Here is a 27,669-nt window from a genome sequence, read left to right as displayed (position 1 = left end):
AGTACAATCCTGTGATCCCTATTCCTGTCCAAGTCTTCACCAAAATTCATTTACTTCAGTTCCTTTATTTTAGCCCTGCATTCTTATGCTTAAAGCATTCATGGACTATAAAGTAGTTCATCTATTGCAGTCATCTTTAAACAGCTTAAAACCAGAATAATTGTAGCCTCTGTGCAATTATTTCCCAGAACCTCCTGCTGTGAATATTCAAAACTAACCAGTTATTTCAATGAATTTCTAAGCCACATATGACATTTTAAAAACTTATTTTTGCCCTCATTCTTTATTGTTGAGTGGACTGGTTAATTGAAAACAGATTAAGCTGAAATTTTATTAAATATTATTAGAATGTCCAAGGGAACTTAAAACACAGCATCATCTGAGAGATTTTTAATTCAATTGGAAAAGCTAGATTTGACTAGAGGGTGGAGCAATTACTGAAGAATAAGCAAAATATTCTGGGACAGATGTTAAAGTCTTTAAATATTGCATTTTCATTCCCTAACTTTTACAATGAAATTATCTCCAAGATAATTACACTTTCTGCACCTAATTTCCTAATTTATAAAGTGATTTCTGTAACACAACAAGTTTGGTTTTCTAAAATTTCTAAAATTATACATTATACTTTCAAAACCTTTTTGAGTCTGTAATAATTAATTTTTTTTCTCTGCAACAAGCTAATGAGATTAATAGTTACCTCGGCAAGTTTTCCACTTCTCAGTCCTCTCCCTGCTTTACTAAACCAGTTTACAAAAGGAAGGAAAAAGGAGCAGAAGCACAGCAGGAAATGCATATTGCTTAGCCTTACCTGTAAGCTTAGGTGGGTGCAGTAAGTAACTGGGTCCTGTGAAGTGCAGCAGAACGACACAAGAAGCCTCACGAACTGTGCAAGTAGAGTCTATTTTTAGAGGAGGATTTGCTGACTCTGACCTTGAGTGCTGCCCACTCCAAATGACGATCTTTACATCTGCTGGTAAAACTATTCCCTGATGTGACCTGAAACATTAAACCTGGCAGTTTAGTTACCTAGTCTTGGTGTGACTAAGATAACATGATGCCTGCATGTTGACAATAATATAACAAATATAATCTTTGATGTTGTTCCCTTGTCAAGGCCAATGCTATTTTACTGCTGCATATGGGTAAGGAGCATTGCACTGCTGTTTCCTGTCATGCTGTGCACAAGTGACTTGGCACTGGCACAACAATGGGCAGTGGGAGGGGTGGCATCCTGACAAGGTCCTTTTCTCTTGCATGAGCTCCACCAGAAAACCAACTTCCCCTACTTCTTGTTTTGGTTTTCTCCAGTGCCAACACTTCCAGTACCCATCTAACTTATGAAATGCCTTTCTTTGCTGAGAGCAACAAGGTGCCCAGCATGGCTCAGTTCTGGTGACAGCTTGCCAAAAAAAGGCAGAGGTGCACCCTCCAGCCTTTGAAAAATTCTCTACTTCCCTAAAGAGTTCCATGACTTCCTGCTTAAGAAAGCCTAAAACTTCTTCTGGCAAGTCACAGCTAGGTTCATCAAAGATCAAAGCTGGGTCCCCTGGGGTCAGAGCCACACCTCTTCCACTCCAGTACTTCATCTGCTGTGACCTTCATGGCCACAGGGCTGAAGGGCTTGGGGATCACACACGACATCCTCTGCCTGGGCATTTGTTCTGCAGCAAACCCTGCCTCAGATCTGCAACCAGCACCACAGCATTAGGAGGAGACTTTGATGCTGTTGGAGCTAGGCTTGCATCTAGGATCCAGCTGTCATGTGAGTATTGATATTTCTTAAAATAAATTCTTCAGATCTTTGCCTTCTGTCAGAGAGTGGGAAAAAGAGGCGAAGAGACCAGTCAGGGCAAGTGTGTGATACTGGAAGTAGCCCTTTGGTCCCTGGACCTTTTTTGTTCTGTTGAATTGACCATCCTGGGAATGATATCTCTGAGCAGACCTGCATGCACTGCTTGCCCATCTTTCTGCCTCACAGTGCTCTCTACTGTTGCACCAGTGCCTGCAAAAAGCAGCCAGTTATTGATAGAAACCTCTTGTGGAACTTTTTTCTTTTCTTGCAAGAACAGAAACAGTCTTCTGTGACTGCAAATGCCTGTGCCCTACCAAGGTTTCAGGATGCCTGACCATTTTTTTCCAATGTACCCGAGTCCTATGGTAGTTGCCATTAATTTTCAGTGAGACACAAATTCCTGACTCTGTCAGTTATTTTTAATGTTGCATTAAATCCTTTCAATCACCTTTGTCATCCCCTGTCTGTTTAAAATATAGAAGTTCATCCCAGAAGGACCAGGGCCAGACTTGGTCATGGCCTGTGGCTAATGCTGCAGTACAGATGTGAAGTAATAACAAACAGTTTCAGTTCAAGTTCTGGGCATTGGATCTGCTGCTGTTTCATGCTAACAGCATCACTCTAGCCAAGTTTCTGCATTACAGAGCAGCCAAGCTCCTCCCTGCCAATTATTCAGATAGTCACTCTTAAAATGAGAAAGAGCTTGGATGCTAGAAACCCGCTGTGCCTTCTAAGATAACTTGTAAAGTTGTTGTGCAAATTATTTCTATACTGATAACAGACAAACTTTGTGGAGGACGAGATACAGAGACCATATAACAGAAACTAGCAGCAGTTGCTTTATCTTTATCCTTGCAGGTGACCCAGTATGGGTAACATGGGTAAGATGATCCAGCAGACTAGCACTGCTGGTGAGAGGAGGCTGCTCTGTGAGGTCTGTGTGCCCCAAGGATGGGAAGTGGTCTGTTGCTTGTCTCTGACCAAGGTTGTCGTTCTGATGAGATCGATAGCGTTACAGCATTTTGTAGTATTTATTTTCAGGCAGGCATCTGAAAAAGAAGTATTTTTCTGTCTGAATGGCTGTCAAAACAATATGAGCCCTTGTTCCCTTCTCTCTGTAGGTTCCTGAGAACATGTGCAGAAAGTCAGTCACCTCCTGGAAAAGAATAGGTAAGATTGGAAGAACCACAGTGGTCATCTGGTCCAACCTCCCTGTTCAGGCAAGGTCATCCCAGAGCACATTGCACAGGATTGAATCCAATTTTTAGGACTTGTTGTTTGTGTTTCCATTAGTTTTGTTTTTGTTAACTAAAAAATCTGAGCTGCTGAGATGTTTTGAGAGTGGCCAATGTCTTGGAGTGCTTTGAGCCTGGATACATAGAAAACACAGCAGGAAGGCTCTTATTTTGCAAGAGGAAGCACCTGCCTTCTGGAAAGTTGAATTGTTACCTTGGATTCCTAAAAACTGACGTGTGCTCTGTTATTGGTAATTTCTGAAAATTGTGGCCAAACTGATGATGGTGCTTTGAACACACAGATCACCCCCATTCCTGGAGCCTTGCCTGCATCCAGCCTGCTCACGTTCTGTGTGCAGATCCCTGTTGTTGGGGATCAGCTCCCAAGGGCAGTCACCCAGTGGCACCAGGTGCCACTGACAGTTTCTGTTGAACAAGAGCATGGAACTGGGGGAAGGATGAGAACCGAAGTCCCATCCAGAGGGAAGAGTTGGAAAAAGGGGGGGAAAAAGCTGGTTTTTTTCTTTGGGAAAAAAAAAAAAATCTTAGAAGGAATGAGCTTCTTCCACAAAGGAAAGGAAAAGGGAAAGAAATTGTAGATTTCTGGCTGGAGCACACTAGAGGTAAAGTTGGAAAAATCTGACACACTAAGACTTGTAATTTTTATGTTAGTTTAAAGAAAAAGCTTTGAGTAAAGGTCTGCTTTAGAAGACTTCCCTCCCCCATTCCAACCTGGTGAAGTGGAAGATTTCCTCTTTGCTACAAAATATGCTCTTATTTGGAAAAGCTGGGTTTTTAATGATTTCATGGGAAGAATAAGTATATAATTATATAAGATTGTCCTAATGGACATTTGCAGCTGTAGTGAGATACTAACAGCATGCAGAAACCATTATGTTTCCAGTTGTTTGGCAAAAGTTAAGAAATCCGATATATATATTTTAAAGTTAACTGTAAAGTAAATCCAGATGGTTCTGTCTCACACAGACAAGCAGTCTTCAACCTAGACATGTAGTTGTAGCCTGGCTATAACTTGTTTTGATTACTGCAGATAGAGAGAAATGCTTTAAATGACTGCACCCTCCTCACAAAATGCTGCATGCCCTTGATTCTTGCTGAAGTCAACTGGTGTTTATAAAGCACTACATAAAACTTGTCTGACAATACCTTGTGTGCAGGACTATCTTGCTGGGCGTTACTCATTTAATTTCTCTTTATACTGAAGTATTGCTTAATGGCCCCCATCAGGGTTGAGCCTCTGCTGAGACAGGCATTGCAGACCCATAAAACAAAAATGACAATTGCTGCTCTAAGTAACCTACTGTTTGAGCCTGGGTTTGTGCTTCCCTCTTCATCTCCCAGCTCTGGATTGCCAGAAAATATTGGTTGTATGCTTATTTTTGATTGATGTATTCAGAGTTTTATTTGATTCTTTAATAAGCGCTGTCTGTTTGTTCATTACTTCATTTCAGCCAGACGTCGGCTGTGTTGCTGCTATCAGCAGGGGAATCAGAATTATGTTGACTTGTGAGGCCATTCTGCAAATCAAATCAAAGGGGCAGCTTTGCTTCACAGAGTAAGGATTTCAGTGGCTGAATGTTTTAAGTTGACACATTAAGGAGCATTTCTAAAAGTCTGAAAATAGGAGGAACTTAAAGGTCCACCAGAAATTAAAGACTTGTGGTATGTTACTTTATATTTTGTGGTTTTCTTTTTTTACTCAGTAAGCAAACGTTCTTGTAGATAAAGGTTGATGCTGTTTGTCCAAGTCATATAACAAGCAGGCACATTGTTTTATGAGCTTCTTAGGCGGTATTGTCAAGAGGGTAATTTGGATTTGACCTGATAGGAGTCAAATTTACTGACCGGTGTTTCTCTTGCTATGTCTGTGGCGGGGCTAATAGCTCAGTGTAGTGCCTGTGTTTGTAAGAGACTGCATGAGACAGGGACAAAGCAAGTTCCCTGGGGGTTAGGAAAGAGGGACCCCAATCCCCAACAAGGCTCCCTGAGTTTGTGGGGTGAGGCTGGAGCAGGGGCTCTGAAAGGCATTTTGTTCACTTTCCTGCTTTTTCTCTCACTGTCAGCAGAAAAAAATGTTCTGGGAGATTTGTGTTGAAATGGAGTATAGATCCCAAGGCATAGTAATGTGGAAAATAGGGATGAGGTCTTCCTTGTAACCTCCCCTTACTGAAGAATGCTGGGAACAGGGAGAGCCTGGGGCCCCAAACTGCTGACTCCCCTGTTGCTCTGTCACTGCTAAGAGAAAGCTCTGCAAGGAGAGCACCTACCAGAGGAATCCTATGCAGAGAGAGAGTACCCAGTGGGTACCTCATTCTGTGCTGTGCAGGGCATCCTGATGTGCTCCTCAGGCCCAAAAATGGGGCATCTGCAATTGGTCAGTGTTTAAACTGACCTCTAAAGAAAACAGCATTGCCAAAAATCAAGTGGGTTTTGTCCCTAATTTACCACAGTAACACACAGAGAATTGCACCTAATTCTCTTGACAAGAGAATTGGGAAACTGCCATAGTCTGTTTCTGCTCTTGCTATTCATGGGGATAAGAAGCTCTTTTTCTTCTACTCCTCTGTAACATTAATAACATTTTGCTGCAGAGGTTCCAGAAATGTGTGGTCCAACCTATTTCCTAAGCATAGCACACTTAAAAAAATAAACAAAAATAGTAGATACTTGGTATGTAACTCTGATCAGAAAAATTGTCCAGACATGCTGAGAGCAGGTTTCAGGTCAGAGCAATCTCATGGTATATGGAGTGCCAAATCTAGACTTAAATAGAGCCAGGAGACAGAAATTGGATTGATGTTTGCAGTCCACTTGGTACAGGCTTCTGGCTTGCTGGCAGGGCAAATGGGGAAACACCAGAGTTGCTGTGCTGGTGCCATTGGTCTGGTGTCTGTTCCACTGACTGTGGTCAGTAACAAACCCATTAAAGGAAATCACATGAAATCTGTGCTCCCCACTTATGGGATAAATTTTCTGCCTTAGAGAAAAACTGTTTACTCTTCCCACTCCACCTCCTCAGATAAAGCTTGGCTGAAAGCCTGAAGTTTTACATCTTTTCCAAAACTATTTATTTTCTTCCTATGTAAATTGTCTCTGATGGTGGTTTTTCTTATTTATGTGACTACATTATATTCTCTTTAATTCTTCTATGGTCTTTGCCTCCAAGTGTTCTGATAATGAGTTGGACAAACTAAATAATGATGATAGCTATAACACTAACTGGTTTGAAATATGTCCCCTTTCCATTCTTCCTTAGCAAGCTTGCAGAAGTTTACCCAGCCACTGCTCAGGTGCAGCTGTTCTGCTGTACTTGGAACATCTGGTCCTGTGGTACCATATGGCTATGACCTACTGTCCTTCTAGAAGTAATCAGCTGCACTTCATGTCATAAAACCCCACAATAGCAAAGCAATGCCTCATAATCCACCAGGAATGCTCCAAACTACCTCAGGCCAAGTGCCTTTTAATGACTTTTTGCTCTGAGTTTGATCAGGTTCCAGACTATTTTAAGCCGAGAACACCATAAATGCTGGAAATTAGGTACTTCATTTCAGGAAAAATGCAAAATCCAGACTGAGTAGATCTGCAAAGCAGAAATAGGATTGTTACATTATGAGAGAGATAGCAAGGCTGCCTTAATAGATGGCATTCAAGTACAACTGCATATGGTTCTTAACTGGTGTTGGCCCACAAAATGCATTCTTATAAAGGAAATTGGGGAGAGCTAACACATGCCTGGAGGCTTTGAAGTTGTTATTATCATCCACATGCATAAGAACGGGAGATCCTCTCTAGTCCAGCAAGTACTGAGAAATGAATGAGTTTGGCGCATACATCAAAGGTCTTCACTTGTAATTTGCTTAAGAGATTAAAAATGAAATATGAGGGAATTATTGAGGAAGAGCAAGCTGCTGTTTTTTCCCCCTTGCAGCAGGAAAGAACAATTGAGCATCTATTCTGACTGAAAGTAATTACTGAGAAGCTTTCTGACAACCTGGAGCAAAACAGCAGTTGCATCTTAGTTTCACTGACATCAAATAAGCTTTTGATTTACTGAGACCCAACAGGACCTGTCCAGTGCCAAGGATTGTCTTTGAGAAGCAAACAAACTTCATAAAGCTCTTTTTCTTACAGAGCCACAATCTCTAAAGCAATGCGTTGCCAGACCGTGAAATGTGCTCTGCATTTCAGCTATCAGAAATATTCTATTTCAGAAATAAACTAACAAAACCTAGTGACAAACACCTGAAACCTTGCTACTTTTCCCATGACTGTCAAATGTGATTTTTACTGAGTTTCTTGAGTCTGAGTAACCATTAGGAAGGAGAGAACATGGACAAGTTACTAAGTCATGGCCAGATTAGGAGATAGGGAAGCTTGATAACAAATGTGGTCTTTTGGGAAAAAACTATGGAAGCTTTGGCGGTGGAAGAAGGAGACAAGTGGCTTCCTGGAATAGCTTCCAGTAGGGGCTGCAGAGCATGGGAAACCCTTATTTTTGGGATCTGAGGAAAGACTGTGATGAATTTTTGAAAAGAATCCAGAGATGTTGGCAGAGGTCTAGATCATGTAAATGTTCCCATTGCACATCCTTTTATGTGACAAGTCAGAGATGTTGTGGAAAGACTTGTTGCCTCTGAATCAAGATCACACACCTTTCAACAGAGCCTGGCCTTCCTTGGAACTGATACAGGAAGAGATGGGTATTAGTCTAGAACATGACCCAAAATGCAAGATGCTGACTAAAGGTCATTTCCATGTTTACTTTGATAATTTCTTTGACAGCATAAAATTTGTATCTATATCTATGATATCTTTATCTCTATCATGCTTTAACACCTTTTCTCCCTTTCACCACATAAATTGTTATTGAGTGTTCTTGGTCCACATCATCTTCTTTAGCTTGGAATTTTACATGCTCTTCTATGTTCTGAAGTGGGCAGTCCTTAAAAAAAACTTGTCTGTTACTTTGTTGTTCCTTGAGCAGAACATCACCTGTCCAACTCATTTATTGTTTTTATATCATGGAGACACGAGGCAGTAGTAATAAAAATGAGAGTAGTTTTCCCAGTCAGAATTAATCAACTACATTTATGAGCGGTGTTGCTCAGTTTTTCTGCAGTGTTAAAATAGTCTCTTGTTAAAACAGCCAGTCTCTCCCACATTTTTCAACCCATAGACATAAACGCATGCTGAAAATTCAGAGACAAGCTATTGGCTTGACCTGCTGCTCTTCCAGTAAGACACCAAAGCACCTGCACTTGTGCAACTACCCATTCAACACACCTTATTCCATCTGTTATAAATGCTGATTTCACTCGAAATTATGGATTTGGTCCTCTGTATTTTTCTTAGAGACAGTAAAGTTATTATTTAAAAATTTTAAATTATTATAAAAGAACATTAATGTAGAGAATTTTCACTTGAATGAAAATGACCTCCAAGTCACCACAGATCCGAGAACACAACCCAGTGGCAAAAAGGAGCATGGAAAGGGGTGTCAGGAGATGCTTTGCTGCCAGAAAGGGGGTGCCAGGGGACAGGATTGGCCATTAGGAACACTTAAGGAGTGAAACGGTGGGAAAACTGGCTGGACAGTCAGTGAGATGCTTTTATAAAATCTTTGCAGGAGAAGAGGACTTGGGGCTGAGATGTAGACCCTAAGTTTTTGAAAAATTTGAACTATCAACAGGAGTTGCTGCCTAATGCAATTATAGCTCTTTTGCTATCAGAAAAGTAATAGGTATAAACACTGCATAAAATTATTGCTAAGCATTTTTTTGAAATATCTTGAATTGTTTAGTGCTATGAATAAGTCTGGTTTTAGAGGAAAGAGAACTACCAAAGATAAATGCCAAAGATAAATACAGGTTTTACCTATTGACTTGTCTCTTTAAAGACAGAGGAAGAGAGCAGGTGGAGGAGGAAAAACCTAAAGGAAGAAAAACTTGAAAGTAGAATACATGAAATATTGTTTCCTTGGAAACAAAAAGGAAGATTACATCACAGGGTTCAAGCCTATAAATAGAAACCTAGCAGTGCAGACACAGAAGAAGGTCTTGTTCCTAGAGAGAAAATGTAGAAATGAAGATGACCTCCCTTTAGACACTGCTGTCACAATGCAGTCAGCACAACCCGATCGTGAGGACCAGCAGTAAATTTAGCTGATGGTACATGACAGTCTTCTTTCAATTAGCTGCAGCAGTCAGCTCAGGGAGCTGGTTCAGCTGGTGAGAAGAGGTACAATTTCTAGGCTGCTATAAATACCATCAGTGTCTCCAGAGCCCTGCTATGCTGCCGTGGCAGAAATTGCTAAAAGTCTTCAGCCTGAACTCTAAATCCTTTGGGCAGCCATGACAGGACAGTGAAAACATCAAGTCTGAATTAATGATTGTAAGAAACAACCTGGGCAAAGCACCTCTGTGCTCTGGTGGGCCTTTGGAGAAGATGAGCTGAGACTCACAGAGTGACTCAGGGGCTCTGTCCTCCTGTGGTCCCCACTATGCCCTGCTCCCTTCCCCTGTCTCTCTCTTGCTCCTGCTGCATTTGTGTGTGTGTTGTTTCTGTGCTGGGGGCGTGGGGGTGCGCAGGAGCCCCTGAGGAGGCTCTCCTGTGAGGCAGGCTCAGAGGGGTGGCTCAGCACACGCTGGGTGCCTGCCCCTGCTGCGAGCTCGTGCTCTCTGTGGTGCTGGGGACCAAGCTCCTGCATCCTGCCGGGGTGGAGTGTGATTGCAAGTGCTGGCTGTTGCTGAGATATGTTTCCTGGTGCTATGGAATATTTATCCTATCAGTTACTAAACCAAATTATGATGTTTTCATTGTTACTGATGAGTTCCTTTGGACTATGCAGTGGTTCATCTTACAATCTTTACTTTTTAGTGACATGAAACTTTCTCTCTGCTTTTGCAGCTGAACACCCATGCGAGTGTGTTTAAACAACACTGCTAAAAGGATAGCTCCAAAATTGAAATTGAACAATTCATGCATCTTATGGACTAATGTAGCTAAATCTGCCTTCAGAAGACTAAAGCCTTGAATAAATCATTATTCTACGGTCTTTCCATATGTTTAAAAAAAAAATTGATTTGCTATGGCTCTGTTAGGAAACAATCCCCTTCAAACTGAAACAGGGATTTGTTCCATCAGTCTGTATGTGATAACACAGGGCTTGGTCAAATTTCCACTTTCTGGTGGGAATCATCTTGGTTTGAGTAGGGAACTTAGTGTGACCAACAGCTCACAGAGGATTGTTCCTTCCCAGAGCTAACAAAGCTGGGACTGGAGGCACTGGTAAATGAAAAGATTTCTAAAGTGTCCCAATGTCATGGATGTTGATGATGCTGTAATATATATGTGTGTATACATCCTTCCCTGGCACCGCTCATTATAAGGCATAGCGAAATCAATGAAACAGCATATGCTCCCAGCTGCTTTAGCCCTAGGACATGGTGTGCCAGGTGGCAGGACTCCACTCTTGTAGCTTTTTTTCTATGTCTTGTAACATGGTACATACTCCTAAATCTACCAGAGAATCTCAGCTTTCCTTGACAGGGAAGTGGAGGTGGAATTTAAGTTTATTGCCCTTGTCAAGAAAATAATGAAAACAATGAACTTTAAGGCAAATAATAAAATCCCATGCTTTATAAAGATATTCTCACAATGGGAAGGGGTGTATATGTGTGTGATACAAGCGTTCTAAACATCTGGGGCTGGCAGAAATACAGTTCTTGCTTAGGTAGATACAGGGGTCATTTGCATGTGTCTGAGTCTAGCCAGGATTCTGGATCCAAGACTGCCATTACCATAATAAATTTTTAAGAAGCCAGAGTTGCAAATGTCTAGTGCTAAGGGAAATCTGGATAGAATTTGAACCTTGTAGTTTGTGTCAATCTTCAGTTTAATCTTGTTGTTTTAATTTGAAAGAATTGTAAAGCATTTGGCATACTTCTTTCCATGAGAAGAGTGGTTTGAGTGGGGAGGGGATGCTGACATGATGGTGCTTTCTTTGACATACTTGGGTTTGCTGTTGTAATCGCTCATCTCTGAATCATTGTGCCGGCACAGTTTGCTTTTTTCTTTTCAAAATATAAGTTCTACATTGTAAGTTGATATTCTGTGGTGCAATGTTCTGCCAGTATAGTCACAGAGTTCTTGAAATGCGCTTCCAATACATTGCATGGGAAAACTACTGGAATATGTAGATTTTTTTAAGATTTTTTTCCCAAGTAGCCTAAAATTACTTAATTTTTTAGCAGACCAGTACCTTTTTTTGGCAGGCAAACATTTCTGAGCAATGGGATGACTGAGTGACCAGCCTGAGAAAGATATTTTAGTATTTGTCTGTTAAAATGCTTTTGGATGGCTGTCCAGTCATTCTGCTATGGCACTGGTACGAGACATCTGGCCAAAAGGAAGCGGCATAGCAGAGATGCTGTGAAGTTGACATATGTCTGGTGTGAAACAACCTGGATTAGAAACTGGAGGACTTGCTGGAGGTTAATAGTGATGGTTAAACCAGCATGTAACCACCTGGAGGTATAACCAAGTATAAACTAATTATTTTTTTCTTGCAAAAAAATTGACAGTAGGAAAAGACATCAGGCAAATTGAAGAATGGTGTGAACTGACAGAAAACAATTTTGGCTGTAAACATCTAAATACTCATTTGTGTTACTGACTTCTCCCAAGCACTCCCTACCTCCCTGAAGAGCCACATCCTGCTATTCTGCCTGATCAGATGAGCTGTTTAAATTAAAAGCACTCTGAGACTAACATGCATGCCAGAACTGTTTTCCTTGGTACAGTTTTCATTTCTTGTTATATTATGTCTCCTTTGATTAATTCAAATATGTAGGAAATGAAAAAGATGGTCACTGATTTTTAATCAGTTTTGTATTCTAGTCAGGTATAAGCTAATTGCATGCAGACAATTAGCAGTTGCATCTGAGAAATGTGTTCCTTAGCTTTCACCTGTGCAGGGGTTGCAAAGCTGAGACTTCCCTAGGACAGCTGAGGAGGAGGAGAGCAGTCCCCCTGGCCTGTGACAGTATTTGGTCCCAGGATCCAGGAGCTGGGATGCAGCCTCTCCCTGTAGCCAAGTGCTGCCTGGATGAAGAGAGGGGATCTTCACCAGTGCAGGTTTTCCTTCTGCAAAGCCCTTGGCTAGGGAACATCTTCTGGTTATTATTTCTTTAAATCTTCATCTTGTTGGCCATTATAGAAATGTTCTCTGCATGGGTGACCTAGCCAAGTCACATGTACTGGTACCTCCAAGCATGGCCATAGCCACGAAAATTGTGCAGCTTTTTGACAGTTACACGTACACAGAGGATTAGAAATGCAAGTCAATGAATAGAACAAAAAGTAAATTTAATTGTCCAAATATTTTTTGTTTGAATAGCCTCTGATAAAATGTTTTTCCCTCTAGTGAGAATAGCAAAGAAAATTGTCTTTGAGTCCAGCCCTGGGATCCTGCTGTGTCTCTCTTGTGAATGTGCAATGAAAAGTGGCCATTCATTGCTGAATGATTATTTTTCCCCTTCAATGGAGTGTGGGGGGAGAAACCCTCCAAAATCCAAGTCTTCTATGAGTCCAGCAGACTAAAAGCATCAGGAAACCTCTGGAGGGAAGTAAAAAGTTATGAATGGAGAATAAAATACTGATGCAGAGAAAAAGGGCTGTTGTGTATAAAGAGCAGATGGGAAAATGTTGAGTTTCAAGTTTAAAAGACAAGGATCTGAATCTCATTGAGCTGAGCAGGGGAAGTGGTTTGGGTTTCCTTTCCTTGGAGGTTGGCTCCATTTGATGAATTGTCGAGATGTGCTATAAATGTTTAAGATTTATAGGAGAGGCTCCAAGTAATACTAATGAATAGCTAAAAATAGATATGATAGGAAAATATAAACTGACAAACAGATCACCCAGCACTACAATAACTTCATAATCATGCAACTGTTGCCAACTGAAGATGGGAGACATGGCTTGAGAACGAGCTTTTGTTTTTCACATCTGAAAGTTAAAGGAATCGGAGTAGAAACAGATGTTCTTGAAAACAATGTGTCAGAATAACTCTAGTAACAGCCAATTGTCGCCAGAGCTGAGCAAATAATTCCTTGCTTACTCTTAACTGGCTGATGGTTTTCCAATGGTGGGTGGGGTTTTTGTAAAGAACTGATTTATTTATTTATTCATTTTAAGCAACCTAAATGATGTTGATGCAAAAATTTTCAGTGTCTCGCTTCTTATAGTTCTGTGCTTCTTGGGAATTTTTGTTGAAGAGCTGTTGATCTTCCAAAAGCAATCTTAAGGGCTTTGATGGATCATTTTGGTTGTAAATGTTTGTGAATATTTCATTTTTGATATTTAATATTAGATTAATTGATGAGTTATAATTGTTACTGAATTAGGAGGAATTAGATGCTTTGTTTTCATAGAAAATGGTTTGTAGAACAGCAACTGTCAGAAGTGTTTTACACTGGAAATAACTACACTAGATCTTATCCTCTACAACAGCAGAATTACTGAGCTTCATTTTCAGTGTCTGCCTGTTGAATACCTACAGAAGAGAAACATTCAACTCAACAGCTGATGTGTGGATAGACAGAAGCATCAAAGATCCTTTGTGGTGCTATGAACTTGGTCTGTGCTGGATGTCTGCATAATGTGCTGGAAGATCTTTGTGGTCATGATGATGACTGGCAGCAATTGGGGACCCTATTCCTTGACAAGTAACATTTTGTGTGAGAGGAGGCTCTGCCCACATCTTAAGCAACAGGCAGATCAGAAGTGTGAGCTGAATCCCAGTCTTGCTTTTTCATTTAATGTTTAAAAACTGATGTTTTTATCAGCTGACTGGACCTATTTGTGCAGATTTTCTATTTGTACTATTGTGAAAATATTTTTATTTGAAATGTTATTTCCATTGGGATATGCCTTTGTCTTGAGAGTAACTTCCCTGAGAGTGGTTTCGAAAGGTAATCTGTGGAGAATACTGCATCTTGTTTTGCAGTATTCAGATGCCCCTTTACAAAGTAAGGTAAAAGAGGTGATTCTTTTTCAGGTCCTATTATCACCCTCAGCTGCCACCACCTTATTGTCTGAAATGTGGGCAGAACTCAAAGGTTTGGAGAAATTGTCATGGACTTTAATTTAGTAATCAAATGAGAAAACTCTAGATAAGACATGATATGGCAATATCACAAAAGCTGCTCTGTGGTAGGGTGGAGAATAGCTACTGGCAGAGGAGGAAGAAAAAGGAAGAAAAATTTTTAGAGAATGAGGCAGGGAAAAGTTGGCTTGAACAGCTGGGGTTGTTGAGCATCAAGATGACGGAAGGATGTTATGGAGGCAGAAGCACGCGGAGGAGATACAAAGCCAAATCCTCAGCTAACATTGCTGGGTATTTTTAGGAGTGCTTCCTGAGTGCTTTCTGTATATAAACAGTTGAGGTTCCAGGAGGCAGTGGTGAGGGGGAGCAGTGTAACTCAATGATACTTGTACTGCAAATAGTACATTGCAAAGAGCAAACTGTTTGACTTTATTAAGCTGCAGCCTCCTGCAACAGATCAAAGGTCTAGTTTCTAAGCAAAATAATTCTAGCCTAAAGAAAACTTAAATGTTGAAAGTCCCATAGGCCCTAGATTCCTGTTTGACTTGGCTTCAGAAACTGCACATACTGTTTGAACCTTAGACTGCGAAGTAAACTTGCAAAGCACAAGCTGTTTGAAAGCCCCTTTCCACAGTAACACATAGCATTGTTATCAGAAAAATACAGGACAAAAGACAATGGGAGGAGGATCAAGTCTGACAAGTGGGCTTGACAGTGCTTTGCAATTCTGGTGGGGCTGGCAGGAGCTGGGCAGATCAGGGCAATGCAGGAGAATGCTGCCTGGGCTTGGTGGGCAGTGCCAAGGGTTAAGTGGAATCGGAGCCATGGGCAACTTGGAACAGGGCAGTGTAATGCAGAACTGGGGTCTGCCCCACACTGCTTCCCTCCACTCTTGTTTACAGCCATGGGGGATTGTTTAGGATGCTGTACCCAAAGAGCAGTCCTGTGTGTGCTGAAAGCAAAAGCTATGGATCAAGATGCTCCCATAGGAGAGCCATCCTTGCTGCAGCAACTCCAAAGCTACCCATGCAAGGAGGAATGAATCAATGCACCTGGGAGAAAAAGGCTGACGCTCTTTGCTGTTGCCACTACGCATGGTGAGTACTGGACAATATCCTGGCTGGCATTTCTTTCAATGGGAAACCTGTCCTTGGCACCATCTCTTTATATGAAACTTGTTGGAAATTTCTGTCCTCTCTTCCCTTGGCTCCTTGCACAGTAGATTTATGGTCTCATTCTCCTTTTACAAATAAAACCCTAAGCACAAATCCAAAGGATAAATAACACAGTGCAGACATGCCCATGGCAATATTCTCTGTATCACTGCTGCAAGTCTGAGAGGAAAAGTTAGTGAAGGCAAGAGACCTCAAGTGAGAAAACTCCTCTCAAGCTTTTGTGCCATTTCTGGAGCTGGAGGCTGGGGAACAATCCTCTTGTGCTTTTCCCCAAACATCCTGCTGCAGCTCAGGCAAACTTCAGGTGTCTTGTCTGCAAAAGGAGGCTAAGGCACCCATCCTTCCTGGCAGAGTTTTTGTGAGGGAGGTATACCAACTCCACCAAAATGCTCAAGGTTTCTCCTTCATAAGGACAGGATGGGCAGGTGCTCATAAATAAACCTGAGCATTTGCTCTGCACCAGGTAAGGGTGTTGATGGAAATGGTAGCAGTGTCACTGCCACTGCCCATTAACATACCTGCTGTTCCAATTGTGTCCACCCTGCCTGTGGCCTCAACTGATGTGGCTTGGTCAGGAAATGTTTAACCCGAGCACTGGGCAAGTGCACAGAGGCACCAAACCTGCAGGGCTGAGTGGGGCTCCTTTCAGCTGACTTGGCAGCACTGCAATGGACAGCTACAGCCAGGACTAAACACCTCATGCTACCACAGGTGGCTGTGGGGGAAGGAAGTTATTCCTCAGTTCTGAATCTTGAAATTATACCACAAGATGTATCTGCAACCACCCTCAATATTGTTTTCATTCTGCCTTGATTTCAGCTGCAATTTTAAGAGGCTTTCATTTAACTAAGCACAGGGGCAATAAACCTCAGTGTGCAGGACATGTGGGTCAGAGGTTAGGACTCAATTGTCATCAATACAGACCCTGCCCCTGTGCCCCTGTACAGGCCACTCCACGGTGCTGCCACCCTCACAGAGAGGGGAGCTAATGGTGGGCTCAGGAACATTGTCTCCTGAAGGGTGGAGAACCTGGAAGGAGATGGGGGACCTGCCTCTCACTGCCTATACTTCACAGCTATGCAAAGCACTCAGAATAGCTCAGGCACATCTAGAAAAGGATTTTTTTGTTCTGGGATTGGATTATTCTCTTTGGTCTTTTTGAGTTTTTTGGACCTCTTGTTTTTATTGTTTGGTTGGGTTTTTTCCCCATGTTGAAGAGGAAGCTTCTACTGTACGCCTGTAATGGTGACAAGAGCCAGAAGCCCTGCTCTGCCAGTGCCCTAGCTTACCTGGCACACTGCAGCTCCAGACAGATGTACTGATCCCAGCTGCAAGTCATGGGTGGCAGGGAAATCTATGGCCTGCCCTGGCTGGCTAAAATAGTCGTACAATGGCCAGCAGGCCTCATCTGGGGTAACTTTAGGCTCAGTCAATCTCACAAGTTGTTCATTTTAAGTTCTGCCCTGCAGCCACATGTTTCCAGATGTGCAATGCACTGGAAATTATGACCTGTCCTGATGGGCTCAATGCATGGAGATTTTGGACTGTTGTGTTGCATACACCCCTTGTACTTTAATATAGGGATTGGCATGGGTCAAGTTACAGAGGCTTGAAGGGAGTGGTTAGTAAGGCAACTGAAAACACCACTCAGAAAACAGCTTCAGCATGGTCTGCAATAAAAAAGAATCCCCAGACAGACCAAGGTGGAAGAGACCCAAGTGCCAGGAGTGGTTCAGTCACCATGCATACTGAAATCTAATCTCCTTGCTGTGGCAGGCAATAAGAGGCCTGTGAAAACTATAACCTGATTTTTTCCATCATTAGCTATGACCTTGCTTCTGACTGCTTACTCCAGTCTCAAAGGATGGGACCCTTTCTGGAGGGAAGACCTGTGCCTCTGTTCCCTGAGAGGAAATTAGTCTGTAGCATTGCTATGCTTTGCTTCATATGTTTATGAAAGTGGAAATACCACCTGAATTCCTCTATAGACTCTGCAGGAAAATAATGTTTCCATATTGCATTATGAGAAATGCAGCAAAGGTGTGTTATGCTCAGTTAATATTTTTAATGTATGGAGGTAAAAGAAACTTCAGTTCAGAACAAGTATATGCTTCCCTCTTTCTATTCAACATCCATGGTGCTATAAATACAAACTGCAGGGTACTTTCAGAACTGAGAGCCTTTAAGACTTCTCAAGGGAAAACATCACACCAAATTAATCTGCCGTCAAGTGGAAATTCTATATTGTTTGCATTTGCCAATGTTCTGTATGTGGCTGTAATTGCACTGAAGCAAATATCTGCTTCGAGTTCTTCACAAGATTAAATGTGGCCAATTGGGCGTAAAAGAGTAATTGAAATGCAGAGCTGCTGCTTTGGATTTGTTAGAGGCATTGCTCATTTTTGCTCTGACATGACGACGCTAGGTTCTGACTTTCCATTAAAACAGGGAAATCTGTGGAATCTGATTTCAAGTGTTGGGTTGCAAGCTAAGAGGAGGATATTTGTCTGGCACTGTGCTGCCCTGCAGTGTGCCAGTGGGCAGTGTGCCCTGGGCATGCTCCTTGCTCCATGTGTGCAAGGGGACACCTTCCTCTCTCTGACCAGCAGAGAGGCTGTTGACAGCTGGGCCCCAGGGTGCAGCGTCTGCTTCAGAGCTCGAGTTGGCTCCTGAGAATTTCATGGTCCTTAAGTTCTGAGTATTTGCCACAGATCTGAAGCAAAAAGGACTTGTGAAGGTCCAGCAAGAGCCTCCGTGTCTTGTAGCAGAGGGAGCCGAAGGTCTGAATTGGATCCTGACTAGTGTCACCACGTCAGACCAAAGCACTATGTCAGCTTGCAAAACCTGCAGTCTCACCCTGAGCCAGCTGGATGTGAAATGTTAAAGATTTGCTTAAAAGCCTTATGCTTTCCTTTTATTTTACTAGTTTAGTCATTTTCCCTCTTGCCAAATAAATGCAATTACAAGCAAGTAAAAAGTATTTTTTCAAGTTGACTGTGCTGACTTTTAATTCTGCCTGAAAACCCAGCTGCTCCCTGTGCCCTGCCCAACAGGTAGTTAAATAAACAGGCCCAGGTGAATAAAACTGCCAGCTTGAATCCTTCTTTATTCCATTTTCTTTCCAATTAGTGTGCTTATGCAAAAAATACATGCCTGACAGTTCCTAAGAGCTTGCTCACACTCAGCCTTTGCCCAGAGTTTCTCCACGCAGCTACAGAGCTGTCCTGACAGCATCCTTGCACTCTTCAGAGAGGGCAGCACCTCTTGGGCTGGTGCCAGGAGACAAACCTTCTTCTTGGCACTAGCAGGCCTCTGCTCCTCTGCCCGTGCCCCCTCCTAACTGGAGGTCCAAGTCCCGAAGCTGCTGGAGGAAGCCGGAGTTGGGGCAGATGCCTCTGTGGGAGCGCACAGTCTGAATGGCGGCAGTGAGGGACAGACCTTCACAGATCATTAGGAAAGCCAGGACAAGAGTTGCAGACCGACTGATTCCCATTGCACAGTGAACCAGTACTTTGCCTAGAAAAAGGAGAGAGATTTGCAATTATGCCAGCAGGCCTCATGGTGGAGGTTATTGTGCTGGAGCAGAGATGGAAGCTGGTATTAGAGACGGGCACACAGGTGTGTACAGCCCTGCAGAGCAGCCCTGGTGCAGTTCCCCTGGTTGGGGAACATGGGGTTTTTACTGGCTGGGGACAGACAATTCCTAATTCTGTTCCAGGATCCATAGTTGCTTGTTTGAGCTTAGCTGTCAGCCTGACAGCACACCCTTATCCCTCCTGCCCAGCCTGCCATCCGTTGTCTCCCTGCTTGCTCATGTGTGGTTTTGGGAATGATGTACTTGCTGGCAAAGTTTCAAGAGTTCACACTTGATGGCCATGCTGTGGGAAGCAGACTTGGCAGGTCACTTACTGCTAGAGGGCTTGGAAACTTGGGATTTCAGAAGTGCAATGCTCAGGATTGCTCACTGCTTTTACAGCAACACTCCTGGTTTTCCACAAATTCTTCTTTCTTCTTGCTTAGGGCAGAAATGCTTTCTGAGGGTGCTGACTGCTGCTCAGGCTTTTTTGCAAGTGTGTGAAGAAAATCGGCATTATCATCAAGAACAGCTGTTTGTATATGGCATTTGTACCAGCTCACTAATGCATTTTTATTTCTATAGCCTACCCCATACTAATCACTGTCCTTCCCTAATGCCTCTATTTTCCCCTGTTTATTAAGTGACCATAGGAAGACAGTTTATGAAATGTTTTAAGTTTTCCAGAGATTTCAGTGCCAAGTGTGCATCTTCATTAGGAGTTGATTAAGAGTAACATGATGAGTCCTTCCCCTGTTGCCATAAGTGAGTCTCAGAGAACACTGTCCAGGGATCCAGGAGGGTAACTCCCTCCTTCCCTCTGTTCTGCTTTTGGTTTTCCTGCTGTGATCATGAATGGAAGCAGCCTAAGAAGCTCAATTCTGTATTGCAACTGGCTCCTAGGTTTCTAATCTGTGACTGATCCATTGGAAGGAGATTAATATTTTTTTAAATGGTCTTATTTGAAATTAAAGAAAGTTTTTAAATTAAAAGAAAATTTTGCTCTCAGATGGAAGAATTTGGGTTTTGGTCCTTTCCCTCTAGATATAAACAAAGAGATCATTCCAAACCTGAAAATTTGCATCCTGTAAATATTGTAAAATGCTTCAACTTTCACAAACATGGTAAGATAAATGAGAAATTTTTAATTGAGAGTGAAACTCAATTGCTGTATAACTGTTCTACTCAATTATAACCATGCCTGAACATTTTCAAGCTCTCTTGTCCTTTGCTGCAATCAGATCCATTTTTCTCTCACAGACTGTGGCCCAACAACTCAGCATTAGTAGAGTAACAAGTGATTAGAAGCAGATATGAACTTCTGACTACCAAATGGACAACCTCCCATTAAAGCAGCTGAAGAAAATGTCTTTTTAGCATGGAAATTTCCGAACAGTTCTTCACTGGAAATCTTTACAAGTTTGAAACAAAGTATTTTCTACTTTATTTAAATTTTATTTTTTTAGACTGTCCTATATGTGGTCTCTTGTTGGTTCATTGTATAGCTGTACAAAATGCAATTTAGTGGCAGTATAGTTTATATCCAGAAAAGATGAAAAATCAGCGACGACAATCCCAGGTTACTTTTTTCCTCTGGATATGGAATAGACTATCTCAGATGCTGCTTCTCTGCAAAATGTAAGGAGAGGTAGAAAGAACAGACAGCTTTTCAGGGTGAGTTCCTTGTTTTGTTTGTGCTTACAGCATCTTAATCTCTCTATTACTAGGGAGCAAGACAAAAATATCCTTGTTGGATGATGAGCCTAGAACCAGACAAAACTCTCAGACTGATTGCCCCCATCACCCTAGGTGTTAATTCTGGGTACTTTGTGCACAGCTTTTAATCTTAAATCCCATTTTGTTTATGACAGAGTATTTATTTAGCAACCATTCTAGTTCTGACTAATGATGATGGCACAGCCACGTGCTCAGAGAGGGTGAGCATGTGTTGTGAAAAGCTGCTCTGGCCAGCAGGTTGAGAGAAGTGTTGAATTCCACAATGTATGTGACACAGCCACCTCTCATTATCCTGGCATGAGAAATCTGAGCACAGCTCTAAAGATAGACATGTCTTCAGTAGAAATAAAGGGACAAATATAGTCTCCAAGGAAGTGGCAAAAACAGCTCTGGTGACAGCAGACTTGGACCAGGCATCAAAACCTTTGGGGGAAGGAAGAGGTTTTCCAATGTAAGGCCAGTTTTGCAGAATTTCTATTTCTGTTTTCCCATCCAGATACAGTTTCATAGAATTTACTGAGATATTGATGCCCTTATTCAAGTTAAATTGCATCTATCTGTCAATTCCATTAACTTCATGTAAATTCTTGGAAGTAAAGTCCTGCTTTTTATGGCATATGGCGAAGTGTTTTGCACCCCTGTTAAAAGATAATGCTAGTTTGAATTTCCATCAGACTTCTTATTCAATGTGCTGCACTTCCATTAGCCTTTCCACCAACCTTGTAGGGTATGTATGCTGCATTATCTTCCCCAGAGGAGGCACTTGGGATCCAAATAACCCTGGTCTGAGATTTTCAGAGGAGCATAAAGGAATCAGGAGCACAATTTCACTTTGAAGAATACTGCAAAAAGGGTAAGGCCACAAGATTTTTGAAAAATCTTTACCTCAGTAGTTTTCAGGAGGCCTAAATGCAGTGTGTTGGCAGGAATGGGAAATCCAGACATCCACCCAAAATGTGCACCCCAAATAACAGAAGCCAAGAAACAAAATGTTCTGAAAATTTTTCTTTGAATCAGAACCACTCTTTTTCATTTGGTTGGGTGTTTTTGGTTTTGTTTTTGGGGTTTTTTTTGTCTTTGTCTGAAAACTTCTAAGCTACCTGCACTCTCAAACTAAAAGAAAAAGAATTTATGGTTTGAACTGCATCATCAGGGGAAAAAAAAAAGAAAAAAAACCAGAAAGAACTGGCCTTGATGTTAGATTTGATTTTGCATCACTATATATTTTGAAATTAAATCTAAATTTGTGCATAAACTGGATGGGGGACAGGAGACTTGATGTTCTGAATCTAAGTTTTGCAAAATTGTTTGAGTCCTTCCTCCCCAACCTGTATGAAGTCTTCTGCCTTTGAAAATGCTCTGCCCACTAGCAGTCTTGAACAGAAGACCAAACTGAGCACAGGTATAAATGCTGCTGTTAAATATTGCCTGTTGTGTTTTTGTTGGAGGCACAGAAAGCAGAACAAATGCCAGGCTCCTGCTTGTACAGGCTGGCTCTCTATTGTTTTGTGTCCGTGTCTGAGAGAAGACTGTGTCTAAAAAGAATACACTGATTTTTCTTCCATGTTTCTCTGGCTTATCTGCACTTCAGAAGAGTTCTCTTCTATCAGCAAAGAGCTTTAGAAGGTGTCTCAGCAAAAACCTGGACAAGCCCCAAGTACTGACCTTGGTCCTAATCTGCATGGTTCTCTAATCACTTGTTCCCATGAGGATGTAGGTATATTATCTCTTTTACAAGTGCAATATGTATTCCAACATTGTTAACCTCTGTGCATAGTGAAACAAGGGCTATGATAAATGCTGGTACACTGACAATAAAATGACTTGTTTGTTGCAGATAAATCAGTCATGTGAAATGATTTAATTAATGTAAAATTGCTCTAATGAAACCAGATTTGAATTTACTGTCTGATTATTTTTAGCAAACAAATTGAATGTTAAACTTGAGCAAGGAAACAAAAGCTGTGTTACTATTTGGTTCTGTTTACAGGGTCAGACCCTCGTCTCTTAGCAGTGGCTGCAAACGGGTGAAGTGACACTCTGAACCCCTGGTGGCATCCTGCATGTGACCAGCGCCTGAGGCAGTCTGCTCCGTAGGGAATCTAGGCTGCCGTGGGTGATTCCAGCCGTTCCACCGTGGGCTGGCTGCGGTGGGCGATTCCAGCCGCTCCACCGGCCCCATGCAGGATGCAGCTGAGAGGTCCCAGCACTCAGGCTGGGATTGCGGGGTGGCTGCTGGAGCTCAGCCACGGGGAGCAGCGCTCACAGAGCTCCCTGCCGTGTGGTAGGCGAGGAGGTTATAACCACATCTCCTGCACCACAGAATCCGTGCCATGAGCTGTCAGCTTCCAGCTCTGTCTTCCCCACCCCCATCTGATTTAACATACAGTGCAAAAAGAAGCTGGACTGGTCTCACATTAGGGGACCATGTTGCAACCTCCTCTCTGAGCATGAAACAGGATCCCTTAGGAATAATGGGATTAACTGAGGAGAAGTAGGGGCACTTAGCTTCTGGCATTATTAAATCTTGCAATCCTTATTTGAAATTTTGCACCACACATCTCAAGCTACTTTTTGCAGAGGCAGACAATAACTGTCATCTGTCTGGGATTTGTGCAGAACAATAATACTTGGTTTTTAACAGCGGATTATGGATATTCTATCCAACTCTACTAACATCAAAGGGTTTGCACTAGGGATGAAGTTTGCACATTCAACTTTGTTGGTCCAATTCAAGTTAGGAAATTCAATGTTGTTGAACAAGATCAGTCATTAAAACACATAATAACTTATTGTCCTTTTGCTAATCATCATTAAATGAGCTAAATGTCCTAAGCTAGCCCTTGCTTTCTTGCAGGATGGATTCAATTTGGCTTAAGATGAGGCTCCAGATCTGTCGCCCATAGTGAATGTCCCAGCTGCCCTCACTCCATTGGATCCAGTTGAAGTATTCTGCTCAGCAGGAGAGCTCAGCTGGGGTAATGGGCCCTAGGGGCTTGGTCTACTATTTTCTCATCTCCTGTTAGATTTTAGCCAGGTGCAGAATCCACTGCCTATTTCCTGATTAATCCAGTATCTGTTTTGTCACAGCTGAAAATAGCAAGAAGCCTACGGAGAGCTTTAAATAGTGGCAAGGCAGAGCAGGTAAGAGCTGTCATCTGCTGCAGAGTGGGAGGTCAGACTGATGGATGTAATGCACCTACGGTGGAGTCAAGCAAGAAGACCCTTTTCTCCAAAGTTAAGCAGCTTTCATAACTCCTACCAACAAGAAGGTGACAGGAGAGAGAGCCTAGCTTTTCATTTGCTCTACTGAAGTGGAGGAAGGGAAATGACTTTGAGAGTCTGCCATTTCAAGATTTTAATGGGTGGTTTTAACCTGCTTTTTTAAAACATGTTCAGAGGTCAATAAAAGGCAAAGCTCTCTACTTGGGAATCTTTCTCTCAGCACAGTCTTAGTTTAATAGTTTTCATGACATGCTTTCATCAAGTTCTCTTTCCCTCCTCCTTCTGTTAGACTTCACAAAGCCCTGTTGATTTACTTAAGGTTTAGCTGCACTCCAGAGAAATGCAAATTGCACAGGTGGCCATTCAAAGGGTCAAGATTGATATTCAAGGTGTTGTCCTTTGAGCTTGACCATGAGGGAGAAGGCTAGTACTTTCTCAACTCCATGTTCTTCCTTGTAGGAAAGGGGACAGATTGTGCATCTGTTTGCTCTTGTCTGAGCCTTCCCAAACAGCTCTCTTACATGGCAAAGAAACTGCCAGGCTGTGCTGAAGGAAAGGCAGTCAAGGAAGTAGGGATCATAAAATAATGCTGATGTGGCATGGCTGCAATAGTAGTGCACATATTGTCTAATTTCTGCAACAAAGACTATGAAGGAAGTCAGGGTGCAATTCAGCCATTGACCACTGTGACAGGAACAGCTCCCAAGTAGGAGCAAGTCTCTGCTTCCTTTTGCTCACACTCTGACACCTCAGTTTTAAGAAACTGCCTTAAAAATGAACTCCTTACATCATCAAAGGTAATATTCTGTTCAGCTAAGGTAAGAGTCTGGAATAAATCTGTCTATGCTGTTTTCTGGACTTGTGGTGTAAAGCATCAGATTTCTTTTTCTAGCATGATGGAAATAACAGTTCTTATCTAATTCTAATGAGTACTTGATTCTTAGTTTTAAATACATTTGTGCCTCATACAGTCTTAACTTTGACTTATCCTCTTAGGTAAAAAGGATAATATGTTTATGTTAAAGAAAAAAATTGATGTTGAATTTGCTTGTAACAGTTAAGCAGCAGTTTTAAATAACTTCTCAACCAAGCAGTACTACCTTGTTACATCCTGTATTTAATATGGACAGGCCTCTTGTCACCTGGTATATTTTGTTTTGTTGTTCAATTTCACTGCTTATAATAAACATCACTTTTTTTCTTCTTCTAAATGATGTGAATAACAATCCCCTCCCTGTCTCATCCCTGCACAGGTCATGGGTATTTAGCTGCTAAATTTCTGTACCTCAGGAAATTATGCTTCCAGAACATCTTGTTTATATATTTTCTAAACTGTTGCTCTTTCCTCAAAATGATGAATGTCAGCAACAGCTGGACAGCGTATGATTAAATTTCACCTTGTCTCCATTCCCAGAACTCTACTTCCATATGGAGTTCAGTAAAGCAATACTAAGTGCATGGGAGCAGGGATAAATATGTCTTGAGCTGTAACTTGTTCTGCATTCATAACTTAGTATTTCAGCATGCATTTTGCAAAGCACTAGTTTTGTTTGCTATTGTGGTTTCTACAATTCATCTGCTGTTTTCTGTCTTTTGTCAATTGATTTGGAACTTTGCTTTTACACACACATGAATAGATTTTGGATCTTACCTTTCTCTGGAGCACTGCCAATAATGACTTCAATTGCAAATAGTGTATGCTATAATAAAAATGGGTGAAAATCCAAATTCCCCAAATGCAGCCCTAAGTTGCACAAGGGCAAATATTTTCTAACAGAACAGAACAAGCCCTCCAAAGAGCAGGAAATGCACAGGTACCTAGCATGAAGGTACACTGTTTGCAGTTACTGTGCCTCCACTTCCTGGCTAGTAGGGTGTGGATCAGATCTACCAATGCATACAATTAAGCTGGGAAGTTAGTACTTTAGGAACCTGATTGCAATTAAAGCTCACCATGATGCAAGCAAAATGTTTTATTGAGTGTACAACTGTTCTCTTATTAAATCACTTGCTTTTGAGTAGTATCTGTACAGTTTTGTGGCACAGTGATAATTTGCTTTTGTGAAGGCTTGCCCTTAGTAGCAATGATCTCCTATTGGCCCCAAGCCTCTGGTGTTGCACCTGGCACATATTCAGTGAATCTGAGGATTTAGTGGGCTTTCTTCCTATTTAAAAGTTATACTTTTTCTTGCAACAGCATAACATTATTCCAGACTGGTAATGTTGCTTGATCTCCTTTCTATAGAATTGCTTTCTAGCAAGATCTTCCCTATTCTGTTTGTAGGACTTGCACAGATTGTAGCATTATAGTTGAATCTTACTCAAATACGACAGTTGCGCTTGTCTTTTATTTTAAATCCCATCACTAATTTGAAAAGATCAAATAATGTGCCTCTTCCCAGGTCAGAGTGTCCCTGTAAGTAATGAAGGACACTTGCTATTTTGTCTTTTGCTGATGAATAACACCCCTTTAAAAGCCTGTTTAGTGCATGCTTCCCTGTTTCAGGGAAACAGAAGAACTACCAGTAGGAGTTGAGGAAGCAGGTAGGACGCTACTTTGTTTGGGTATCTCCATTCTTACCCACACACAGGTGGGTTGGTCTATGTTAAGTAATATTGAATAACTTTCCCTGCTTGTCTACTATGCAGAAAATATGCAACATGCACAGATAGCTTATTTACCTCTTGGAGAATTCAGTGCTTCTCTGATGTAGTGAGCAACTGGATAGAAGTGAACGCTGAGATCAAAGTTGGGGTTGTCCTCTGCTTCTACTCCGTAGTAATGCACAGGCAAGTCATTGTAGAACTTGGGCCCCGTGTTGATGCGGTACCTCCCAGCAGCGGCGTTCACAACGTGGGAGATGCCCAGGCGGCTCAGCTGCGCCTTGTCACGAGCAACGTACCTGGAGGGAAGATGGGGAATTACATTTGCCTGCTGCATTGCAATGCAGGGAAGAACATGCTGCTGATGGGCAGTTTGTTACAACTGCAGGAAGTGGTAGTGGCTATTTTATTGACAGGTTGATCAGGTTCAAAGTGTTCATCAGAATGCTTTAGGACAGAAATGACTTGTTAAGAAACTAACTCTTAGGGTTCCCTCAGTTTTTTCCCAAACATATGTTTAGATGGTTCTCAACTGATGAAAGGTGGTGGTGGAGATATTTCTGCACAAGCTAAGGGTTTTCTGATTTCAAAGACTTTCTCACCAAGTCAGAAGTCTCTGAGTATCCATCAGTTCAGAGGACTGATGCCATCTGGCAAAGTGAGGAGAAAATGACCTCGATCCTGTTTTACCCAGCTTTGGCATGACTGCCTGAAGTACCAATGCCACAGCTCCAGTGGGCTGTTGCAGTGTGTCACTCCTGCACTAATGCAGGAGGAGAAACCAGGAGGCAGGGAGATATTTAGTCAGCTAGGATGATTTTCTCTATCCTACAGCATCCTATGCACAGTTCAATCTTGTTCAACACTTAGATCTGTTGTGAGAGGTCCCAGATTACTGCCTAGCTCTCTGTTTTTAAATAAAGAGTGGAAGATTTGGGGGAAGAGTTGCAATAACCTTCAGCCCTTCCTGTCTCTTACAGGTCTCCCACATAAAGGTTTGGCCAGACTTCATCCACATGCCCTGTGGGGTGTGTGTGTGTGCAGAGCAGGCGCCGCAGCTCCTCCAGGGATGGTGTCCCAGTGCTGCTCCCACTGTCGGGCATCCCACTTGAGGCACTTCTTATCCTAGGTCGTCGTAAGTCCTGGCTGCACAAGGAGTCCCAGGCCATCCTGAAAGGTGAGAGAAGATATTCACC

The 27,669-nt window shown here is 42.1% G+C and overlaps 1 protein-coding gene across 1 annotated transcript; it reads right to left on the bottom strand.

The window, feature by feature from the left end:
- Positions 1–18,477: 18,477 nt before the first annotated feature.
- LOC139595307 (dual specificity protein phosphatase 13B-like) lies at positions 18,478–27,642 on the bottom strand. Its single transcript, XM_071438341.1, has 3 exons — positions 27,452–27,642; positions 26,552–26,772; positions 18,478–18,849 (listed from the first exon to the last, which is right to left on the bottom strand). Exons 1-3 carry the CDS (start codon positions 27,640–27,642, stop codon positions 18,635–18,637), a joined length of 627 nt encoding a protein of 208 aa, XP_071294442.1. The 3' UTR covers positions 18,478–18,634.
- Positions 27,643–27,669: the final 27 nt, after the last annotated feature.

This window comes from Agelaius tricolor, unplaced genomic scaffold (genome assembly GCF_023055355.1).
Source record: "Agelaius tricolor isolate 1412-34295 unplaced genomic scaffold, bAgeTri1.0.p SCAF_13, whole genome shotgun sequence".
Taxonomy (NCBI): Eukaryota; Metazoa; Chordata; class Aves; order Passeriformes; family Icteridae; genus Agelaius; species Agelaius tricolor.
Note: the sequence above shows the minus strand (reverse complement) of the source record. Positions and strands in the feature narration are given on the sequence as shown.